Below are 23,107 nucleotides of genomic sequence, written 5' to 3'. Positions count from 1 at the left end.
TCTAAAGTCAAAATTTATCAATAGTAAAGCCTAACACATTTATAGGAAAAGCAACTCGTGTGTAGACATTTTATCTCGGAAGGGCTATATTTGGCGAGCGAGATAGTTCGGCTTATTTTCTCTCGTTGGATCCTCTCTATAATTGAGTTTGACTCCTCGGCTGTAGCTCGATTTTCTCTTGTTTGAGTGAAGTTTATTAAAAAAAAAAAAAAAAAAAAAAAAACCAGCTGAGCAAGTGTGATAGTATATAAGTCACGCGCTCAGTCAGACGACTTTTCCCTTTATTTCTTTTTCTCGTTATTTTTTCTCTTTTTTTTTTTTTTTTTGGTAAACATTTTTTTCTTCTTCTTCTTTTGTGGGTAAGAACTTTTCCCTCCTATTTTCTTATGGGGATTCGAACTGAGAATCTGAATTGTGGCGGTGACGGTGCATGCTTCCATTTCCCCAAACGGCCGAATCTGCTACTCCGGGAGAGAAGTTGAATAGCTCCATCATAAAATAAAATCAACCATAAATCCCACCCAGAGAAGAAACCGACGCAGTGTACTAATTACCGAACACCAGTTTCTCTCTTGAAGATTCAGTCGAAACCGCTTAATTGAAGAAGTCGAAAACGGACGGAAAGAAGGGGAGCAATCGAAATTCGAAAGCAATGGGAGTTGAAACACTTGAAGCTGATGTTGCTCAAAATATAAATTCCTTTGACGAAGGGATTCTCACAATCTCCTGTATGTGCCTGACATCGCCACTCATCCCTCTCTATCCTTTCTGGAACACAGAGTCTTTTCCTCTTCTGGGCTATGGCTAGAATGAAAATCGTTACCGGGCTTCTAACCTTCGTAACTTTCGGAATGCGAATCGGTAAAATTCTGTCCATGATTTGATTCAATCATGTATGGCTGTTCCCCTCCTTGCCCCAGTCCTCTTTCCTCTGTCTGGGTTGATTGAAAATCTCTGTTCGTTGGTATAATTGGCAAATTGAGACTTTTAGTTACTCTGATTGAAGTTATTTTAATATTTCCCTTGTTGGGTAGGAGTATGGTCATTTTATAAAGTTTTTAAGGAAAGGGCTGCTTCTGTGAATGGTATGCTCTAGATCGTAAAATTGGTTTGATCTACATGAACAGTGTTTTTGAATTAGGAAAATCTTGTTTGTAATCAAAGATGGTAAAACAAATAGTTGTTACCTTATGTCTGTTATACTAGCTATACATTTCTGTTAGTTATTGTCAAGTATTGGACGCTATATACTCTACTGATATACTTTGTTCAATACAAGATTTTATACAACACTTTTCTACCCTTCTAGAATAAAACATATATTTTTTTTCCAACGAGGGAAAAACCCTGTCTTTTCTCACGTGTACTCAAGAGTCAAGAAAGTCTGAGATAACAATAGATCTTGAGAATCACATAACGGTTTTAACGGTTTTAGCTGACTTTTGGGAATAAGACAAAGGAAATCAAAAGATTGTCATTGGTTACAACAAGATGAGCTCTTTTGTTCATTATCTACATTGGTACTGTCAAGAAGTGAATATAAACCAGCTGCAACTTGCTACCAGTAGCAAATATCTATGAAACACTGTGAAGTATTAATGATTTCTCTGATATTTTGGGTATGTAGGTGCTTTGTTTCAGTTAGCAGTTATACAACGGTTGGAAGAGTCATCTAGTAAGTTTTCCTTTGTGATTATATATTTTAATTCAGTCCCTGATCATAATCTAGATGTTCTTCCTTAGGATGTGTGTAAATTTGTAGTATTTTATGCATCAGTGCCACTGATTGAGACCTGTTTCTGTTTTTAGTTTATTTGATTCCTTTGGTATTGAAGTATGTGGATGTTTAAAATTTCTCTAAACATAATTTAACTTGTTTATATTGTCTTTAGCACATTGGTTTATGTTAGTAATGGCTGGGGAAATGATTAAAGCAAAGTTCTCGTGCTAATTATTGGTTGATAGTTAAATTCTTCTCTATCTGAAGCAAGTTGGGAATTGAAAAATCATATCAACTAGTCCTGTATTGCAGCTAAAGAGACATGGACACAAAGAAACAGTGACAGTGTTTTGGATTTGTCACATATAACATTGTAATGATGCTTTTTGGCTAATGTAATTTAACTTTGGATTGCATGTGTTTGAACACTTTTTTTTCTTCTTCTAATTATTATTATACTGTGATGTTAAATGATCAATTAATGATAAACTAGTTTGAACTGCTAAGCGAATTGTATTGGCTGACATAATTAACCTACTGGCTTAAGCCACTAAGCATAGTTCAAAAACTTGACGAAATTTCAGATAATCTGAGTGTTTCAGTGGCTGAAATGAACTGCCATTTCGAGAAAAAATACCATATTTTGTTCAAGAAGTCATATTTCTGATGAAATCTTGGAAATTTTGTAACTGAGTGTGACTCTCACTAAAGGAATTTATTAGATCGTCTTTTGCAGACTGCAGCTTCTCCTACCCAACCCACCAGCTGTACATGCCCACTGCGTTATATGACTCATGGTGAATCTGCATTATGTTGTTCTCCGTTTTATTGTTAATGCATGATATGTCATGTTTTGCTTGTTTATATTATATTTTTGTTCCTAAAGTTCTCCATATATATATCTTAGCATATCTTTGATACAATATAAAAAGCGCAAACCCGGTGCTAAAGGCTTCCAGACAAGTAGAGTCTGCAGGGGGGGGGCAATTTTCCTACAGAGCCTACCCTGACAATTTTTGCGGAGAGGCTGTTTCGATCCCTTGATCTCAGGCTACAACTTCCGTACACTGCCTATCGCCCCAAGGCCCACCCCTATCTTTGATAAAATAAAATTCTCAAAAAATCATCCTTTCAATAGATTATCTGATATTGGTGCTTCAAACCTTGAGTAGGCATGAAAAAATAAAAAATGAGCTCCGCATGTTGGTATTTTCAAGAAAGAATGTGGAGTAGGCATGATTGGAAAGTCCTATTCCAATTCTGAAACAGTTTACATTTCCTTGATGACGTATTGTTCATTTTTAGTATCTTTTTCCCCCCAGTTGACTGCCTTGAGCCAGTGCATAATTCAATTTTTATGCTGTCACGCTTGACATCTGCCATTTTCATTTTAACCGTTACTCATATTGAATGATTGAGTTCTGTTGGTACTCATTGTTTCTTTGCTTTGTTTCATCTAGAAATTATCCTGGTATCCTATTTATTAAATTTTGTAGGATCACTTTATTGTTCTTCCTATAGTATTGATGTTGCTTGATTTCTTAAGAACTGCATTCTTTATGTCTAGGCACCAAGTTCCATTCCTTTTTGAGAATGCATGAAAGTCAACATAATGGCTATCTTGGACTGCCAAGAGGTTGGTCTGATTCTTATTGGTTTATGTTTAGACCATAGATATATCAGTAAATGACACGTCAGCAGTATCAAGTTCTATATGGAGTTTTCTTTTGCAATAGCTGAATTGCTTGTTTCTCAACAACAATATAGAATGGTAGCATACAGCATCATTGCATTGGTCCTTGGAGTTCAGTGCAGCATGTTATTCTTATTTGGTCCTAACTTGTGACTTCAGGTATTATTACTCATTGGGCTGATGACAAAGAGGCAGTTATCTTACGTCTTGGTATTGTATGTTTTAGATCTTGGTCTACATGATTATTTGTTCTAACTTACATCTGAAATTTGGTTAACATTTTATCTCATGTAAACTTCGATATCTTCAAATACTTCTAGTAGTTTGTGACAATTGGGTAAAACTTTTTTGAAAGAAGATCTTGTTCTGTTCCTCTTTCTCTGAACAATGTAATCTATAATTTGTCCTTTTAAAAATATGTATAAACCTTTAAGATGTTTTTATGCAGCTTATTGAAGTATTAAATATTGTATTTGTTTGCCATTGTTCCTTTTAGCTTTTCTATTTTCCTCTGTAGGTTCTCTTTAAGGCTTGTATACTGTGTTCTACTTCATTTCGTGTTTTTTTTTTTTGGTGCAGGTCAAACCTGAAGTACTTAGCTGGTCACCACGAATAATACTGTTCCGTAATTTTTTGAGTACTGAGGTATCACCAGTAGATGGCTCTCTAATGTTTTGGATGGACTTTTATTCTCTTGCGACACTTGAATGGAATGGCAACATATTAACAGATGACCCAGTGATCTGTGACCTAAACCAAGATAGTCTCCACCTCTAAATTCTCTTGTGACACTTGAATGGAATGGCAACATATTAACAGATGACCCAGTGATCTGTGACCTAAACCAAGATAGTCTCCACCTCTATTGTCAACAAAGGGAGGCCCCCATATTCTCTTCCGTAATTTTTTGAGTACGGAGGTATCACCAGTAGATGTGCTCTCTCATTTGTTATGGTTGCCTTGTTTTAGATGGACTTTTATTCTCTTGCGACACTTGAATGGAATGGCAACATATTAACAGATGACCCAGTGATCTGTGACCTAAGCTATGATACTCTCCACCTCTATTGTCAATGTAGGGAGGCCCTCATTGTCAAAGTTAGGAGGGAGCTCCATTGGTAGGTTTAGACTTTAATGTTTCTGAAGTTCTATATAGATTTTAAGAACCTTAAAAGTTCAGGACAAGTAAAATCATTTTCTTCTTGTTACTCAACTTGGTATCAGAGGCTTTTATCCTTGTGAACAGAGGACTGGGTTAGAAAATGAGTTCTTTGTGATGCTTGCAGGAATGTGATTTTCTCAGAGCTATTGCCCATCCTCGCCTTCGAACTTCCGCTGTGGTTGACAGAGAAACTGGGAAGGCATGTAACTAGTTCTTTTTACCTGTTCCTAATAATGTATTGTAGAATATATTTACTTCCGAATCTTTTTTTCTTGGACAAGTGAATTTGTTATTTCCTTGGACAAGTGAATTTGTTATTTCCTTGTTAATTGTCGATATCCTTGCTAACACTTTATTTGATTTATCTGTATTCTTCCTCTCTCCTTTACAAACGGCTTTTCAATGGCCAATTTCTCACCATTAAATTTATAGGCACCCTTGGGACCCCATTCTAGTCCCATTAAATGGACCTAATACTTATTTTAAACTAAAAGGACTAACGGTCCATGCCCTATAGAAGCCCTAGCTCATTCAAACAAAAATAAGCCCAAGTAGAGTCTGCACTAGGGGTGCAAGTTTGGCCCCTTAACCTGCTCGGACTTGCCCCAAGACCAGCACTCTAGATTTTGGCCCCAAATAAGGGCCAAGGGCTGGCTTGGGATCAGTTTTTGTCACGCTTTATGCCAACACATCCCTGATTTTGGCCCGGTCTTGATTTTAATCTTAATATTGACCCTTAAATTAACCTTGACCCAATTGTTGATTTTGACTCTCAAGTGGTTCCCATGACTCCACTTCCTTTTTATATTATTATTATTTATTTTTGTTGTCATTTGGTAAAAATAAATGATTTATTGTCTTTTTTTTTATTTTTTATTTTTAATATGTTACCATAAAAATAAATTGTCATTGATTGCATCCTACATTTTTATTAAAAGTTTTACATAAACAATTGGCTTGGCTTATTTGGTGCCATGGTTGGTGGACCATAGTTGTAGGCCTTAGGTCAAGGTATCGAAACAACCTCCCACCAAAACTTACTGGTGTAAGGTTGCATAGGAAAATTGCCCCTTAGACTTTGCTTGTGCGGAAGCCTTCAGCACTAGGTTCACCCTTTTTCTCTTGGCTACTCCAGTATAATCAGTGCCAAAGGCTTCTGCACAAGCAAAGTTTGATTATAATCAATCTTCAAGTTCAGCCATTTCTTCGGTTCTAGGTTTGCCCTCTATAGTGTTGTAAAGGAAATCTAAAATCTGATTATACTGGATGTTTATAATCAAAATTCCAACTAACTGGAGTAAATTTTATAGGCCAAAGGTTGAAGGCCATAAATCTATTGAGAGTATGTTTGTTTTACTCTTATACTAGGGCCTTTTGGGATCAAAATTCCAATTAAACTGGTTCAGGAGCTTTTTGATGATGTAAAATAAATTCAAGTTTAACTTGAGACTTTTTAGAAATTTGAAGAGGTGACTAGATGATGTAACCCAGGGTCTGGGTTAGCCTTCCAGGATCCTCTCAATTATAACCAGTAGCAAATTGGGGTTTAAACCCTTGCTGTTTGGGCTGAAACCTCAGTGGGCAGCAGCTGTTTTTACTCAAAATACCATGTGGATTAGGCTAACTCCTTGCTTTACTTCAATTTCAGATCTGGGAATGGGTTTAGGTTTAGGTATAAGGGGGTTTAGGGCTTGGGAGGGCTGATACCAAGGTTTGGCTGCCGCTGTTTTGGATTCCCTAGCTGATTATATAAGTTAGGGCTTAAAGAATGCTGCAGTAAGGTTTCAATTGGGCTTGGGAAGGGGCTGTTGTTAGATATTTTATAATTTCAGGTTAAGTCTAATATCTTTAGCTCAGTCCTAGATGGATTTGGATGTTTTTGAAGAGTCCTAAAGGGTTTGGGATTATTGGATTTGATTGGGAATGGGGTTGACTGTAGGAGAAGGGGTGGGGATGCTAATCTTAAAAGAGTTTAGGGTTTGGTTGAGGGGTTTGGGAGTTACAAGAGTTTTAGTGGAACTTGGGTTAGGGTTAGACTAGGGTTTGGGTTGGTCAGATTCGGGCTGAAACTGGGAGGAAAGGTCACTAGAGTTAGGCGGATGATGTTTGTAAAGCTTGGGATAGATCTAACATATCGATTGTCGAAGATCTGACCTTGAATTTTAGGTCAAAGAAAAAATCTGAAAATTAGAAAGGAGTGATAAGGGCATGAGGGTTATGGTTTTAGGGTTTGCGAGGGTAGCTAAGGGTAGGGAAAGGGTTGGGATTGTGTATACTTACTTAAAGTTGAAGGTATGCTGCTGGACTTTGAAGATTGGTTGCTGAAGTTGAAGAAGAATGGCTGAACTTGAAGAAAACACTCAAATCTGCCATGGCCCTCCCAAGAAGAGCACGACCTTACTTGCCTTCAGACTCTATAACTGTGTTCATCAAATTCAACTTCTCTTACAATGAAGTAGGGTGGGCTATTTATAGCCTTACAAGTGGAGGGAAAAGATGTGGACTCTATTAAGGAAATCTAACTTGACTCAACTAGGGAATCCCTTAAAGACTAGGATCATCTTTACAACTCAATAAAATAACAACCACAAATAAAAAGAAACCATCTTGAAATATAGCACATAATTATCCAAAAAGGATTCTTAATTTAAAATAGATCCCAATTGGGACTCCCTCTTTAATTCTAATTTTGATGAAGTATTTTGACCCCCAAAAACTCAATAACTAACTCTAGAGGACTCCAGTCCAAATTCTAAGAGTAGAAACGGAGTCCTAACAATTATGCTTAAATTGTGGGATCTCAACCTAACTGGGAATCTCACCTACACAGGGACTCTCAAATAACTTGCAAAATAATAAACAAAAATAAAAATAGAAGGTCCAAATGACACACTGGACTAAGTGGGCCCAGACCTAAGACACCTAGATTTATCAAAATAACCAAAATACCCCTATAAGCAGCGTTGCAACAAGGCCGGGCTGGGCCGGGCTTTTCCAATCCCAATCCTAGCCTTATATGTTTTTGACTAAGCCCATTCCTACCCTGACCTTAATTCAAGGCCTAGAATTCTTGTCCTTGGCCTTAAGCCCTATGGGCCAAGTCAAGCCCATGCCTACCCTAAGTGTCCCTAACTGGGTCGGGACGGGTTGGCCCTGGCCCTATCCCTGATTGGCCATAACCCTGTCCCTGATCAAATTTGAATCATATATATAATTCATATGCATAATCTAACTTGTTAATTTTGAATCTAACCTGTTGTACAATTTGAACCATCTAATATATAAAAATATTGGTCCATTGTAAATGTATTGTATAGTTAAGTGACTAACCAATGCAATTTGATGTTAATGTTTAGAGTTTTATACTTTTCATGATTCTAATTTTAAAATACACACAATCGATATAGAAGACATTAAATTTTTTTTAAAGAAGTGTAAAAGAGTTTTCTATATAATATATATTATCAGTGGCACTTCGTGATTTGTCTTCTAATTTTAATGTCACCACAAAACAAATCAAGATATCAGTCACACCTCTAGTAGTCTTTACTAGTAGATACATTTTAAAAGATAAAAACCAGTCCAATAAAATATCTATTATACCTTATTAACTAAAACCAATTATTTTGACCTAAAAAAAAAGTAGAAATATAAAAATAACATTTACCTTACAACATAGGTTAATAAAATTTTATTCTTCCAAATTGATTGTTTTTTGGGAATAAAACCTACAATTTGGCCAATTCCAGATTGAAAAATAAGATTCTTATAAACAAAAAGAAAAACTACGACTTTCATTCTAGTAATGGTTTATTTTTCAATTTCTTTTCAAGTTGATTTCATGTTCATTTGATTGATTCATTAATAATAAAGATATACAATAAATTTTAGATACTTCACATCATTGGAGGCTGATGCATCATCTTTTAACAACAATTAATATGGTTAAAAATATTTTTTAATACATTATGTCATATAAAAAAAATTAATCTGTAGATCATATCATTCTAATTTCTCTGAAGAACCTTCTATTTTGAAAGTTTACTTAGATGTTTCAAATTAGGATTGTCAATTTATAAAAATTACCCTTCGGTGCAAGAAGGACTTGACTTGGTTTTCAATTATTATTTATAGTATGAGGATAGTATACATATTTACACTCAATTAAACTTGTTTTGTGTAATGATCATTAAAAAGTGCCCATTAATTGGAATTTTGATTGTAGAATGCCCTAGGTTAAGAGTAATGATTTGTGAGCTTGAATTTATGGAATTTAGAATGTACCCAAATTTAATTAGAATTTTGATTCTAAAACACCCTAACTTAATTGGATTGGAATTTTGATTCTAAGTCAACAATTATTTACATAAATATATTTAATAAAACTAAGTGAACTCATTTGATCAGAATGACTTAGGATTAAAATCAGGGCTTGGATTAAGTTTAGTATGAAGCTCAATATTAGGATGAAAGTTAGGGTCAAGATCCGGGATAAAATCAAGGTCAAGATCAAGGTCAAAATCAAGTTCAGCATCAGAGCCAAAATCAGGGTTAGGATCATGGACAAAATCAGGTTAGAATCAGGGCTAAAATGGGACAAATAGTAATCCCAAGTCAACCCTTTAGCGCTGATTAAGGGCTAGAATATTTTAGCTCTGACCCGCCTCTCAGAGTCAAAATCTTGAGCCCAGGCCCTATTTAGGTTTAGCGCGGGAGCCACTAGGGCCAAACTTACACCCCTACATATAAGGGTTTGGCCAGCCCTATGGTGCACCCATTAGGCCTGAGTTTTGGACCCAATTATGGGGGACTCAACCTTGTTCTCATCACTAGCATATATTGTAAACGACCATTGTTGCACCAGAGCATAATTTTTATAGATTGGCAAACCTATTTAGAACATGTAAGTAAAATTTTAAAACAAAGAGTTTTCAAGAGAAAATCTAAATTGTGAAGATCCGTTGACATAATATATTAGAAAAAATGTTTTTACCATATTAACTATTGATTAAGGATAGTGCCTCCAATGATGTGGAGTACTTTCCACTTTTTATAAATAACCAATCAAATAGACATGAAATCAATTTGCAAAGAGATTGAGAAAGAATCATTGCTAGAATGTTATTTTGTTTTTAGGTTAATGCTGGTGAATATATATTTTCTTCTAGAATTTAACAATTGATTCTTCATATCAAATAGACATGAAATCAATGTACAAAAAGATTGAGAAAGAAATCATTGCTAAAATTTTACTTTGTTTTAGGTTAATGCTAGTTGTATTTGTGTTTTCTTTTAGGTTTGAACAATTGATTTTTCATATAAGATTTGCTACGGCCAGAGCCAAGGTCAGGGAAGATAGGGTCAATTAGGGATAGAGACAGTGATAGGGACAAGGATAAGGCCAACCTATACCGACCTGGTCCAATTAGGAACAATCAGGGCCAGCTTGGGCTTGGGCTGGCTTGTCATGGTTCAAGGTCAAGTTTTAGGACCCGAGTTAGGGTTAGGGCCGGAATGGGCTTAGCTAAGAGCATTCAAGGCCAGGATTTTGGATCTAACATTTCCTGTTTCCTAACAGACAACAGCTCTATTTTCGTCCCTAAAACTTGCAAGGAATGGACATTGGATCATCATCATATCCTTCACCTTAACCTGCCACTTCACTGGTAGGTTTCAAGAATGTATTTAGCTTCCATCTGAAACCTGGCACAGATAGGTTTCCTCATTTCTTTTGTTAAATGTTTGAATGCCTTTTTGTGCCTTTGTTGACTTCAGCTGTTATTTAATTCCACATTGGGCTAGCTTTTTTGATTTACTGGCATACGGTCCCTCTAGGAGTGGTAGTTCTATTGCGGACCAAACCTTAGAGTTATTACTCTTCTTGGGCCTTCTTTTGCTTTATCTCACGGTGTCACCATGTAGTGGTGTAGTAATTGTGTTGAATTAGCATATCTGAATAAAAGGTTCTCCAACTATGGCATTCTTGGTGAGTTAACTGTTGGACATCAACTGTAGAGAATTCAGAGCAATAGTGCATACATATACTCGCTAACCACATAGCTTGTTTGTATAAAAGGAGTGGCTATTGGAGTCCTAGCCAAGTGTAATACTAGGTCTATGGGTTTCCCATCTTTTGGGGCTACGTATTCTGGTCCTTCGCAACAGATGCTTCCTGATTATCATTAGCAATCCACTCGCAGCCAAGCATCCCCCCCCCCCCCCCCCCCCCCCCCCCCCAAAAAAAAAAAAAGGAAAAAAAAACCCAAAAACAAGAACAAAAAACCAATAAAAAGGTAAAAACCAATATGCTTCTATATTTATCTCTTTTCAGGTCAATTGACTGGTTAAGTATGATTTGGTCTTTACCAACCATTATGTTATTCATTCTTACCTCAGGGAATTAAAAGTGACACTAGAACAAGCACTGGTATGTTTTTGGATCCAGAAGAGCGAAAGAATCCAATTATACAGGTTGGTCTCAGGTCCAGTTTATGCTTCTTTCTATGAACAGCATGGTATATTTACTTCACTCCAAGAAAGGGGCTTCTAATCATATAGAACTATTGTCGATATCGAGTTTATAGATATGATTGGAAACCTTAATCCTGGCATAACTAACAAGTCAGGCCTGTAACTGTGTAAGGTATGGGACTGCTTTCCTGGTGATGAGCAATGATCCTGCTTTATTTTGGCTGTTTATGTGGAGTTTTTGTATTAAATGTTGATCCTGTTTTGAGATGCTTGTACAGAGACAGTGCTTTCAACAATCAACTAAATGTTTGTACTGCCAGTTTTAAAGAATCAACTATAGTACATTATAATCTTGTTTTGCTATTTGATAACAATTTAGTTTACAAGCTCCAAAGCATGTTGCACGAGGAAAATGTTCAATGCCCCTTCTAAAGTAGTCCTACATTTGAAAGGATATAACTAGCAGCCAGTAATAGCCAAGATCCAGGACGAACTGGTATGTTTGGTTTGGTCGGTTTTAGGTCAAAACTAGGGTTAGGGTCTGGTAGATCCTAATGTTTGAGGATAGGGTTATGTCAAATGAGTGTAGGGGAGTTTGTTAGTGAGGGTCTAGGATTATAGGGTTCCACTGATGGTGGGTTATTGCTGAATTTGAAGAAACAACAAATTATGGTTTTGTTCCATGGTTTTTGAAAAAAGAATTCCAGGGGAATCTAGGGTTTCTAAGGATCAGATAAGCTTCAATTAGAATCAACTATACAAATGCATTTTCTAGATTCCATCTGAATATGAAGTAAATTGGTGGTTGGTTTGAGCCAGGTTAATTTTAGGGTTGCCTAGGAAGAACCTTAGATGGAGGTATCCAGGAGATGGAGGCTGCAAACAGGGTTAAATTTCCTACAGGTAGGGGAATATTTGATTGACAATCGACTTTTTTTTTCCATTTACACCAGGAATGGCCTGTGGGTGTCTGGGAACTTAAAAACATAAACGGTCTAAGTAATAAATCAATGAGGAATCTAACCTAAGACACACAACCATTCCCTGACAGGGACACTTCCCCTGTCGTGAGTAGTTTTCAACAGCCCCCCTCAACCTTTGAGTATATCTATATCAAAAGGCTCCAGCTTGGGACAACAATATCCCATATTAAGAACAGCACCAGTCTTGTGCATAAATAGTCCTAATAAAGATTATGTAAACATAGAGAACTTCATTCAGGTAACATCATCTATTCAAGCACATTATCCATTAGGAAGTTCAGTAGACAAATAAATTTTTAATGTTGAATCAAAACTGCAACAAAAAAAAAAAAAAAAAAAAAAAAAAAAAAAAAAAAAAAAAAGCTGTCGTAAACAATAACCTTAATCCACAAAAATCATAGTAGTAGCAACTAGCACCAATGTCAGGGGTATTTCACAAAGAAAACTAACAGTAGCTAGCCATCTCAAACAAAGATAAAAGTGCAGCCTTCAGTAGCTATATCTAAAGCACTTCTCAAGGGAGGCAGGGAATAAATAGTGTAACTGCTTGAAAAAAAGAAGATATAGAGCCCCCAAACAAGGAAAGTCTCATATATAAAATCTCCAGTGATAAATAGGCAGTATAGGCTACTGTGAACTAGACAGCACCAGGTTTTTGTAGACCAAATACACAGCATATGCTATTGTGGACCAAATAGATAATGTTGGGTTTTTTTTTCTTACGTTTTTGGTTAAGGATAATTGCGAATGCATAAAAGAGTTAGGAGAAAAAGAGAACAGGACTCGATAGGCATTTTTTTTAGGTAAAAGGCATTGGACTTATGTTTTAAAGAATAAGGCTAGAGTTATTTTTTGAGGCTGAGTTAATAAATAATAGGGATAGGGAAGTAATGGGGGACAGAATAAAGAAGATAGGGGAAAGAAGGGGAAACTTGAGAAGGATCAGACTGGTAGTACAGGAAGAGGGAGAAGAAGAATCATAAGAAGACGAGAAAAAGAGAAGAGCGGAGGGGGAGAGAGTGCAAATGCACATACCAAAATTAATAATTCAAAACATCATTCTTTTCTTTTTCAAACTGAATACAAGATTTAAAAAGTAAAAGAAACATATTTTGGTAAACAAACAGCACTCTTAACGATTTAAATTAACTAAAACATTTCCTATGTAACCTATCTAAACTAAAATTCTGCTTGCAAAATGATAGACCCCTCATATCTCGTGTGTATCTCGCAAGCACAAGAAGAAAGCTGGATTTGGTGAACAGCAACTAGGGAAGGCAATCAGATATGGTCCTGAGAAGGAGGTTGCTGAATAGAGAAAGCAATAAGATTTGGTCCTGAAAAGGAGGTTGCTGAATAGAGAATGATTTGCAGAATATTGCATAATATTTACTACTGAATAACAGGGATTTGGGGATAGGCAAAATATTGTGAATGATTTGCAGAATATTGCAGAATATTTACTATTGAATAAGAGAGATTTGGGGATAGACAGAATATTGCAGAATATTTACTGTTGAATGAGAGAGATTTGGGGAGATTAGGGTTGATTAGGGGTTATAAATAGGGGTAATATGTGAGTAGTAGTAAAGGATTATTTATGTGAGTGTTTGGGCAATCGTAGGCTGAGGAACAACAATGTGATGTGGGGGTGGTTGGCACCATTGTAACCAGTTTATCATTGTTCTTCGTTATTCTATCAATTAAATAATATCAGTTATGCATTCAATTTCGAATTGAATGCAAAACTAATATTGTTTAATTGATAGAATAACGAAGAACAATGATAAACTAGTTACAATGGTGCCAGTCACCCCCACAACACATTGCTACCTCTCAGCCTACGGCTGCCCAAACACTCACATAAATAATCCTTTACTACTACTCACATCTTATCCCTATTTATAACCCCTAATCTCCCAAAATCTCTCTTATTCAGTAGTACATATTCTGCAATATTCTGTCTGTCCCCAAATCTCTCTTATTCAGTAGTAAATATTCTGCAAATCATTCACAATATTCTGCCTATCCCCAAATCCCTCTTATTCAGTAGTAAATATTTTGCAAATCATTCTCTATTCAGCAACCTCCTTTTCAAGACCAGATTTGATTGTTTTTTCTATTCAACAACCTCCTTTTCAGAACCATATCTGATTGCCTTCCCTAGCTGTTGTTCGTCAAATCCACCTTTCTTCTTGTGCTTGCGAGATACACACGAGATATGAGGGGCCTATCAATACTCCCCTCCAACAGTCTCACCTTGTCCTCAAGGTGAAAATCAGGAAAGAATTTATTCGGCAATCGCACCCACGTCACACCAGAATTTTGCCAGAATTTAGGTTGTTTCATCTCCGACGGTGCTGACGAGTCCCCTTCCATTGCTACCACTATTAGCCATGGTGGTTTCGCCGGATTTCTTGCTTCCCAATCCACCTTACTTTCTATCTGAAAAAGCCTTTGTGCCCCCCTCCTATGTTTCTTCTCTTCTCTCTCTTTAGTGGAAAACTTAAATAAAACTTCCATGCAATTGTTTCAATTATCGGCGCAAGCCTGAACAGGTCTGAAATTAATCACGGCTTCATCCGCAATTTTTGCCTTCGTCAATCCACTTCCTCTTCCCTGTGATTGCATAGCATGGTTGTCTTTACTAACACTAATCACTATTTCAGGATTGTGCGAACTCAAAATTCGTTTGATTCTTTGCTATAACCAAAATATATTGTAATGGCTTCTTGGAAACTAACCCAAGTAAATTCCGACCAAGATTTATCATACACCCAATCTAGCACATCTCCTTCCAAATGTTGGAGAACCACACTCAATCTCTTCTCCTCCTCATTTTGGTGTTCCCAACAAAATAACAACACTTCAAGAAGCAATTCTTGCATATTGCATTCGATGGAAAACATGGACAATCCGGTGTCCATCTATTCCCGTAGATCATCACTGCTCTGATGTCAGATTTGATAAAAACCCACGAATCGAATGCAAAACTGATATTATTTAATTGATAGAATAACGAAGAACAATGATAAACTGGTTACAATGGTGCCAATCACCCCCACAACACATTGCTGCCCCTCATCCTACGGCTGCCCAAACACTCACATAAATAATCCTTTACTACTACTCACATCTTACCCCTATTTATAACCCCTAATCAACCCTAATCTCCCAAATCTCTCTCATTCAGTAGTAAATATTCTGCAATATTCTGTCTGTCCCCAAATCTCTCTTATTCAGTACTAAATATTCTGCAATATTCTGCCTATCCCCAAATCCCTCTTATTCAGTAGTAAATATTATCCAATATTTTGCAAATCATTCTCTATTCAGCAGCCTCCTTTTCATGATCAGATCTGATTGCTTTCTCTATTCAGCAACCTCCTTCTCAGGATCATATCTGATTGCCTTCCCTAGCTGCTGTTCGCCAAATCTAGTTTTCTTCTTGTGCTTGTGAGATACACACGAGATATGAGGGGCCTATCACAAAATTATCCCAATAAATAAATATCAAAATCCTACATTATCTCAAAAACTCTTGTCTAAAACAGCATCTCTAATTTTATCTCCTTGCAAGCTGGACTTGAGACTCACCAAATATGAAGAACAATCTCCTAGGTTACTGTTCACGTTATTGTAGTGTGAACAGTAACTGCTTGTGCTGCATCAATCTTCCTTCTCTTAAAAAAAAGGAAAATCGTCAATCTGCCTCACTTGATTGTTACCACAAAAACAAGATTTGATGGGTGACTACAGCATTGTTCAGTCACAATCACAGAGAAAAGAAATTAAGGGAAATGAAAAAGGAAAGAAGAAGAAAGGGGTAAGAGATAGAAAGATCTTAGGGAGGAGAAGTATTGACATTCCCAGTAGTATTAGTGGATCCCTGTGAATTTCCCTAAGTATTGGGGTTTCTACCTGATTCTCCACCTCCACGCCCACAAGTGGGTCCAGAACCTGACCCACCACTAGAGCCACGGTCTGGAGTAAAACATGCTATGGCTGAATTATTGGTAGAGCTGGTCTCATTTGAGTTTTTTCTGGACACATGGAGTACTTGGGAAAATGTTTCAGACAGTGATGATACCTTATGTTCCCGTAAAATCTATGCTCTAACTGAACCAATTTCTTTCCAAGGCCTCCCAAAAATCTCATAAATGCAAGTTGTTTCCACTGGTTTTGCGTTGCAACCACATCCAAGGAAATAGGTAAAATAGCATTCATCTCCTCATCCTCCCCCCCCCCCCCTTTTAAAGTTTGCAAAATATTAGGCTAAAGGTCTGTCCTTCTGTGAATTCAACATCTATCCTAAAATTTGGGCATCTGTAGTCTTCCTTGTACCAGTTGACGCAGTGAGTTGGTCTTGCTGCCCACAGACAATAAACACAACCCAGAGAATCTTTTTCCACTGATGGAAATTGACAGTCCTGTCAAATTTTTATTTAGAAATATGATGAGATGTGGATGTTATGATTTCAATAATAGTAGTTTTGGGTTCAGACTTATGTTTAGATGTAGAAATAGTAACCCAATCTTCCTTCAGTCCAAGTAAATAATACTTTCACTCCAATTGAAACTAGTAAACAGCAATAAAGAACTAGGGGCAGAACGCAACAACACTTCAATTTCAACAACAGAAAGTGTTCAGTCATACATACATCAAATCTGAAACACTGTGGCAGTGACAATAATGTCTCCAGAAATAATTTTTCATAAAGAATCTAGCTCTGAAACTCGAGGGCAGCAAAAATTGATCTTCCAGAATAAGAGGCTGAACTATTCTCAACACCTGAGATCTCCTCAGAGTAGTTCTTAACCAAAAACTGAAGGGAAAATTACATATAGACCCCCTGTGTTTGCAATCAATTACATCTACTACCCCTGAAAAAATTTCAATTACAGATGCCCCCTTACTGCTTTAGCGAGCTGCTCATTTATAGCTTTCAATTCTTAACAGTAGGGGGCATCTGTAATTTTTGGGTAGTAGATGTAGTTGATTACAAACACTGGGTTTATATATAATTTGCCTAAAAATAAAACCTTCACAACGGCAGTTTTAATTAAACAAACCCCACCGCAGAAAATTGCTTCACCAAGAATAATGATCAGACCTAGAGATCACAAATCCTCAAAGTGCAGAATAGCAGTAGTGGAAAAAGGGCTTTTTTCTCAGCCACCCGTATCAAGAACAGTCAGTAACACTAGTGATTGATTGCAAACACAGTCTCCAATCCACTAGGTCTGATAATTCAGGAACTAAACAAATGCAGTCCAGGTCTGATCCAAATAAGGTTTCATAAACCATTCCTCAAGCACCAGAAATTTAGGGCCAAAGCTTCAACTAGAGTTTTAAATTAGTCTGGAACATAACTGGACAGAATTAAATATCAAATGGAGAACTCTTCAAACTTCAAGTGAAACTTCAAGAGTCCTGGTTCCTTTGCATTGTAATGTGAACCAGTCTCTCATTCAATGTTAAGAAATCAGCATAGTGTGCTGTCCCCAACCACCAGAAATTCTGTAGAAGACCATCAAAACCCAATTGCAGACAACGCCAGTAGTTTTTATGTGAAGATAGGAGGTACAAGCTGCGTTACGAAGGTGTGTAGATCCCTCACTACCTCAGTTCTGAGACCATGCCAATGATCAGAAGAATAGAGAGAAAAAGAGGTTGAGAATAAGAGCAGAAGATTTGAGGAGTGAAATAGGCCTCAGTCTCGGTGTGAGAAACCTCATAAATTATTTAAATTAAGAACTAGAGAATCCAAAAAAGGAAATGACTTCTCCAGGAAGGAGTCCTATATGGACTTGAAAACCTTTGCCTTGAGAAGCTTTCTTTTCCTATTTTGCCTTTATGCCTTCTAACAGAAACCATCAAACAAGGGCATTCTTTTTGGCTTTTGCATGGGGAGCAGCAGCATAATTATGTAGGGGTCTGTGTCTCAGTTCAGGAGCCAAATTCCTGGACAGCCTCCTTTTCCTTTTTCCTATTGTAAAGGATGAATGTAGAACTTACAATTGAGTGGTTCCATTTAGTGTTTTTCTTCTTCTTTTTTTTTTTTTTTTGTGTTCAGGCAATTGAGAGACGTATTGCTGTTTATTCACAAGTACCAGAAGAGAATGGAGAGGACATCCAAGTCTTAAGGTGGAGGTTCCCAACTGATTTTCTTTCAGAATACTTCCTGTGAACAGATTGACTATTGTAATCTATTATCAAGGCTAACATCTGAAGAAACACAGGTATGAAAAGAGTCAGTTTTACCTTCCACATCATGATTTTTTTAGTGACTCTGTAAGTTGTTCTCTCTAACAGTTTAACCATTTTTAACCCTTACTTTCTTTGTGTAAATTTTGGTGACTACTCTTTTCTATTTTTTCCTTCAAATTATGCTTAAGTACGTGCAAATCTTTTACACCCAGTTTAGCTTGGAGGATGGAGGTCAAAGAATCGCAACCATGCTCATGTATTTGTCTGATGATGTTGAGGGAGGAGAAACTTACTTTCCTAATGTAAGTATGTTTTTGAATTGCATTCTTAGTTTCTCATTCTTCTTTTATTTGATGGGAGGGTGGGGTTGTTCTTGGTAAGGGGGAGGGGTGGTCGTAAGGGAAGGAGAACTCTGATTGGGTGATTTGATTGCCACATATTGGTTGATGTTGTAAAAATGTTCTATTTATGACAATCGACTTCAATATTTGAAATTTCATTTCTGTGGACCTTGGAAGATAAAAGATAGATTAAATGTGTAACTCAAGGCTTTCTTGTTGGGGGGTTTGGGGTTTTTTTTATTTTTATTTAGGGGGGGTGGGTGGGTTAGAGGATGACTATAAACCCTAGGTTCTGATTATGCACTATTTTTCAGATTGAGCTGAAACTTAAGAACAGTCGAGAAGAACTAGGAGTTGCTGGTGAGTGGAGTTTTTATGGGGGGGGGTATTTTGGGCTGGTATTCGGATAGGGACTGCAAGGAAGATGATATCCTCGTCATATTAATGTTTTTTGATGGTTAGAATGAAAATCAGAGTTTAAGGGTTTTAGGGTTTAGAATTATATCCATTTCTCTTTGATTTTAAGAAGTAAACACAGAACTTTTCTTGGTAGAAAAGTAACGCTTAAATGTAAAATATGTCATTATTAAATATGATATGAATTTTAAGTAGCTTGTACAATCACATGGGATAACGATTACAAAAGTTTCCTTTCTAACTATGAATTTTCACTTTCCTTCCCTTTAATTACCATTGCAACCAAATGAGCCTTAGGGAAAAAACTGAAAAGTTGAAAGGGGATCAATCATTCAATGGCTTATTGTTGTTGCTGTTCTTCAGTGGCAGCAAGTTTGGAAGATGAGGTAGAGGACTGCTTCCAGAGCGTGTTTAGGGGCTGGCTTAAACACCAGCTCCATCTCCAGGCTTTCCAGTAACTTGGACTTTAACCACCAAGAAGATTGCAACTGGAATTTTAATCACCGAGCTTCAATCTAGATTTCAAGCACGAGAGATCAGCCATCAGCCAATTATGAAGCCTATTCCTATTAGAAATTGACTGAAACCAACTTAAATTAAAACACATTTCCTTGCATGCATGGTGGATAAAACATAGATCCTAAATACAAAGTAGCTATAAATGACCTAAATTCCCTAACTTAAATTGGATAAAAAATTGAACCAAACTGAATCATGGTTCAACAGAAATAAAAAGAAGTTGCGTTACAACCAGCCAACATCACTATAAGATATAATATTGGTTTCTAAATTTATGCCTCGTTTTTGTTATATATGTGGCAAACAGGAACTGCTTTCTTGCTGTCAAGTCTACGAATGTCATATCTTGACTTATTATTCCCTCTGGGCTCTGGTAATTTATTGGAATAATTAGCACCAACTATTGTGTATGTACTTCTTGTGCTTCTTTGGGGATTACTTTAAGTGATTCTATCACTCGAAGAAGGCACAAGAGTGGTACTCATTCTTATCTGGATGTCTTCTTCAATGACAAATTTTAGGACACACAATCTGCTATTGTATTGGCAGATTATATCTCAGTTGAAGTTAACAAATGTTATCCTGGGAATATTCTGTGAGCATATATGCCTCTGTATATTTGTGTGAGACTTCGTATAAAGTGTAATCTTGTTTACTGGCTAATTGACACTTGACCTGCATGTAATAGGATAGTGGCACATTGTACTTTCTATTATGGCCTGTGATGTGTCATGTGTGCTGTAAGAGCAATCCCTTTTATTCTTTTCAAGATAAAGTTTAACTTCTTGGGGACATTTCTTTGAATGCCTAGTAATTTATGAAAACTAATTATTATCATTAATTTTTATGGAGACATTTCCTTTGTATTTATTTTTCACAGGGTCCTTTTGGGTGTTGACTCTGTGCTTTATATTGCAAACTATCACAGGCTGGATCTGGGAAATGCACCTGTGGAGGGAAGACAGTGAAAGGGGTGTGTGTAAAACCAATCAAAGAGGATGCAGTGCTGTTCTGGAGCATGGTTTGTTTTCTTGATTCTGTTTTTTTTTTTTATTTATCAAAATTAGATATGTCTGTGTGCTGAATTCAAGTTGATACTTGGCTTTTGACACCCTTCCCAGAATGCATCGTTAAATGGAAGAGAAAAATCATTAGATGCATAAGCGAACAGATAAAGTATTCTGGGATCTTTGTATGAATGTTTGTAGTAGCCGATCCATAGCTGTATATGCTTCATACCCTGGGTGGATATGCTGGTAAAAGATTTAGGATTACTCAATCCCAAGCATTAGATGAGTATTGGTTTGCCATGGTTCATTCAACATATGCACCAAAGTGACAACTGATAACGTTCAAAAGAGTAAGAGTTCTAATTTCTTTTAGGTTCATTTTCAGTTTGGTTTTAAGGTTGTCTGTGCTGGTGGCCTGTTTGACTTTGCCGCTTTGTTGATTTAATCAAATTGGTAAGTGCTGAACTTTTGCCAATGGCTTCATAGATTTATGCAACAGGTTGAAGATCTGGATCCATGAATCAACCTATGAATTTGTCATCCGTGAATTCATTGAGAAGTTCCCTGATCATGTGATGTCATGTCCTAAACACAGATTCTTCCTTAATTTAGTGAATTTATGTCTATCTTTGTGGAAATTACACCTCAGAAAGTTTTTTGCACACTTCTCCATCACATAGACAGTAGCATTATAGTGAAAAAGATATATATCATCAGGACGCAGGAGACAATTTTCATAAACTTGCTTCATTTTGCATGCTAAACTGAATAAATTCAAACTGTTAATTTCAGGTGGCAAATTTAATCTAGCATTGCAATTATTTTTCCTTGCTTGGTTTTAATCTGTTCCTAGTAAAAAGATTTAGCTGTCATTCTTTGGTGGAATGTGAAAGAGTGAACATCTTTTAGGGTCCCCAAGTTTTAATTCCGTTTGACTTGTGTTTTTCAGGGGCTAGATGGAAATATAGACATGGATAGCCAGCATGGAGGATGCGAAGTATTGAGGGGTGAGAAATGGTCAGCTACAAAATGGATGACGCAGAGAGCCTTTTCTTAAACATTGGATCCTTTCATGTGTCCATGCAACAATAATTGTGAACGTAGAAAAAAACCCCTTTCACACACACAGCCACTCCAAAGAAAGATGAAAAATAAAAACTTGAACCTTGTTTCTACCAATAAAAATATATGCACAGTATAACAAAAAAAAAAAAAAATCATCAACAACCACTATGCTAAGGATAAATTAGTGTGGTTCGCGATATTAGTAAGTATTAAGGTTTAGAGTATCATATTAATGAAGTGATTATCTCATCTACAGTGTTACATTGTATCGGTAAATATATTTTGGTGTAATTCAATGAGAGCCCATTACGAAAAAAGAGAGGTATTGGTATGATACGGTATGTATCATCTTTTAGCTATTTTTAGTATGGATGCATATCAATTAGTGTCTATGGAATACTTTAAAAAATGAGTATGGTGGTGACTTTCTCCTGTTAGGGTTCGTTCAACCACTATTCTAAGGGTTTAGGCTCGATTCATTCCTTAGTCAGGATGACCTTGTCTATTGCATGTATGACATTTGGTCAATTTCCATTTCTTGGTTTAGATCGAACCTTTTGTTTTCATGCATTTATCTTTTGTATTTGTCTTTCTTTTGATGTGTCTGTATTTCCTTTCAAGTTCATGAATGAAGTTTTTTCAGCTTCGTACCAAAAAAAAAATCTTGAATCGTCGGCTGAACCGAATCAAAACCTCTAGATTGACTTCAAGATCACTTCTAATACACTTGCACATGCTCAGGAAATTAGATGCGAGCCAATCAGAATAATCGGTGAGCCGCCTCTGAGTGTCAAGTTAGGCAATGGAAAATAAGACTCGATCTACAAAAGTTGCAGAGAGCCAAAGAGAAAGGGAAATTGAATGAACGGGATGATGAAATTAGTGAGAGATGTCTTCTAATGCAATATCTTACCTTTATTTTCGTGCTTACCCTATTTATACGGATTTAAACAAGTGTTAGAAGCTTATGTCAGGTGACATTCTTGATCAGCTTGACGACCTAGATTGTTTCTATGATCTTGATTGGATTCTTAATGATTCAGGTGTTGATTCACTGGATGAATCGATCTAGACTGACGGTTTGGTGATTTATCCATAACAAGTAGCAACTAGGGTGGTTAAGAGCTTGTTTGGTTATCTGAATCTAGATATTTGAAATCATTGATTCACAAATGGGATATTTATATCCGTTTGGTTGTGTGGATTCATAAAATCTAGGATTCACCTTTTTATACTAAAAACGTGAATATGTAGATTTATGGGTTATTATAAAGTTGCTAAACATTTGGATCATGACTCAATAGATATTTTTTCAAGATGAATTTATAGATTTCATTTTAAAGATTCAGGCTAACCAAACAGTTAATTTTATGAATATAATTCCATAAATTTGAAATTTGAGGGATGTCAAATATCTAGATTTTTGAAATCTCCACAGTCTAAGTAACCAAACAGCCCTAACTGTATTTTCAAATTCATCAATCATACATCCTGATGGTCCTTTAAATTCTATTT

At 36.4% G+C, this 23,107-nt stretch overlaps 1 protein-coding gene across 1 annotated transcript; it reads left to right on the top strand.

The window, feature by feature from the left end:
* Positions 1–369: 369 nt before the first annotated feature.
* On the top strand, positions 370–22,036 carry LOC149010245 (prolyl 4-hydroxylase 1-like). The gene is made up of 12 exons (XM_089163382.1): positions 370–861; positions 1,628–1,675; positions 3,288–3,356; positions 3,573–3,628; positions 3,993–4,058; positions 4,700–4,774; positions 10,972–11,046; positions 18,107–18,177; positions 18,273–18,324; positions 18,453–18,542; positions 20,446–20,538; positions 21,477–22,036. The coding sequence occupies exons 1-12, from the start codon at positions 801–803 to the stop codon at positions 21,582–21,584; spliced, it is 864 nt and encodes a 287-aa protein (XP_089019508.1). The 5' UTR covers positions 370–800; the 3' UTR covers positions 21,585–22,036.
* The last annotated feature ends 1,071 nt before the right edge of the window (positions 22,037–23,107 follow it).

This window comes from Hakea prostrata, chromosome 7 (assembly GCF_041222555.1).
Source record: "Hakea prostrata isolate BN-2017 chromosome 7, UWA_Hpros_2, whole genome shotgun sequence".
Taxonomy (NCBI): Eukaryota; Viridiplantae; Streptophyta; class Magnoliopsida; order Proteales; family Proteaceae; genus Hakea; species Hakea prostrata.
This window is presented reverse-complemented; position numbering and strand designations above follow the sequence as displayed.

What these genes read in the sequence shown, in the direction of transcription:
- LOC149010245 (XM_089163382.1), top strand. Translation starts at nt 801, where the DNA reads ATGGCTAGAATGAAAATCGTTACCGGGCTTCTAACCTTCGTAACTTTC. An exon ending in ACGGTTGGAAGAGTCATCTA is followed by an intron (nt 1,676 to 3,287) that starts GTAAGTTTTCCT and finishes CTTTATGTCTAG; the next exon opens with GCACCAAGTTCCATTCCTTT. An exon ending in TTATCTTACGTCTTGGTATT is followed by an intron (nt 3,629 to 3,992) that starts GTATGTTTTAGA and finishes TTTTTGGTGCAG; the next exon opens with GTCAAACCTGAAGTACTTAG.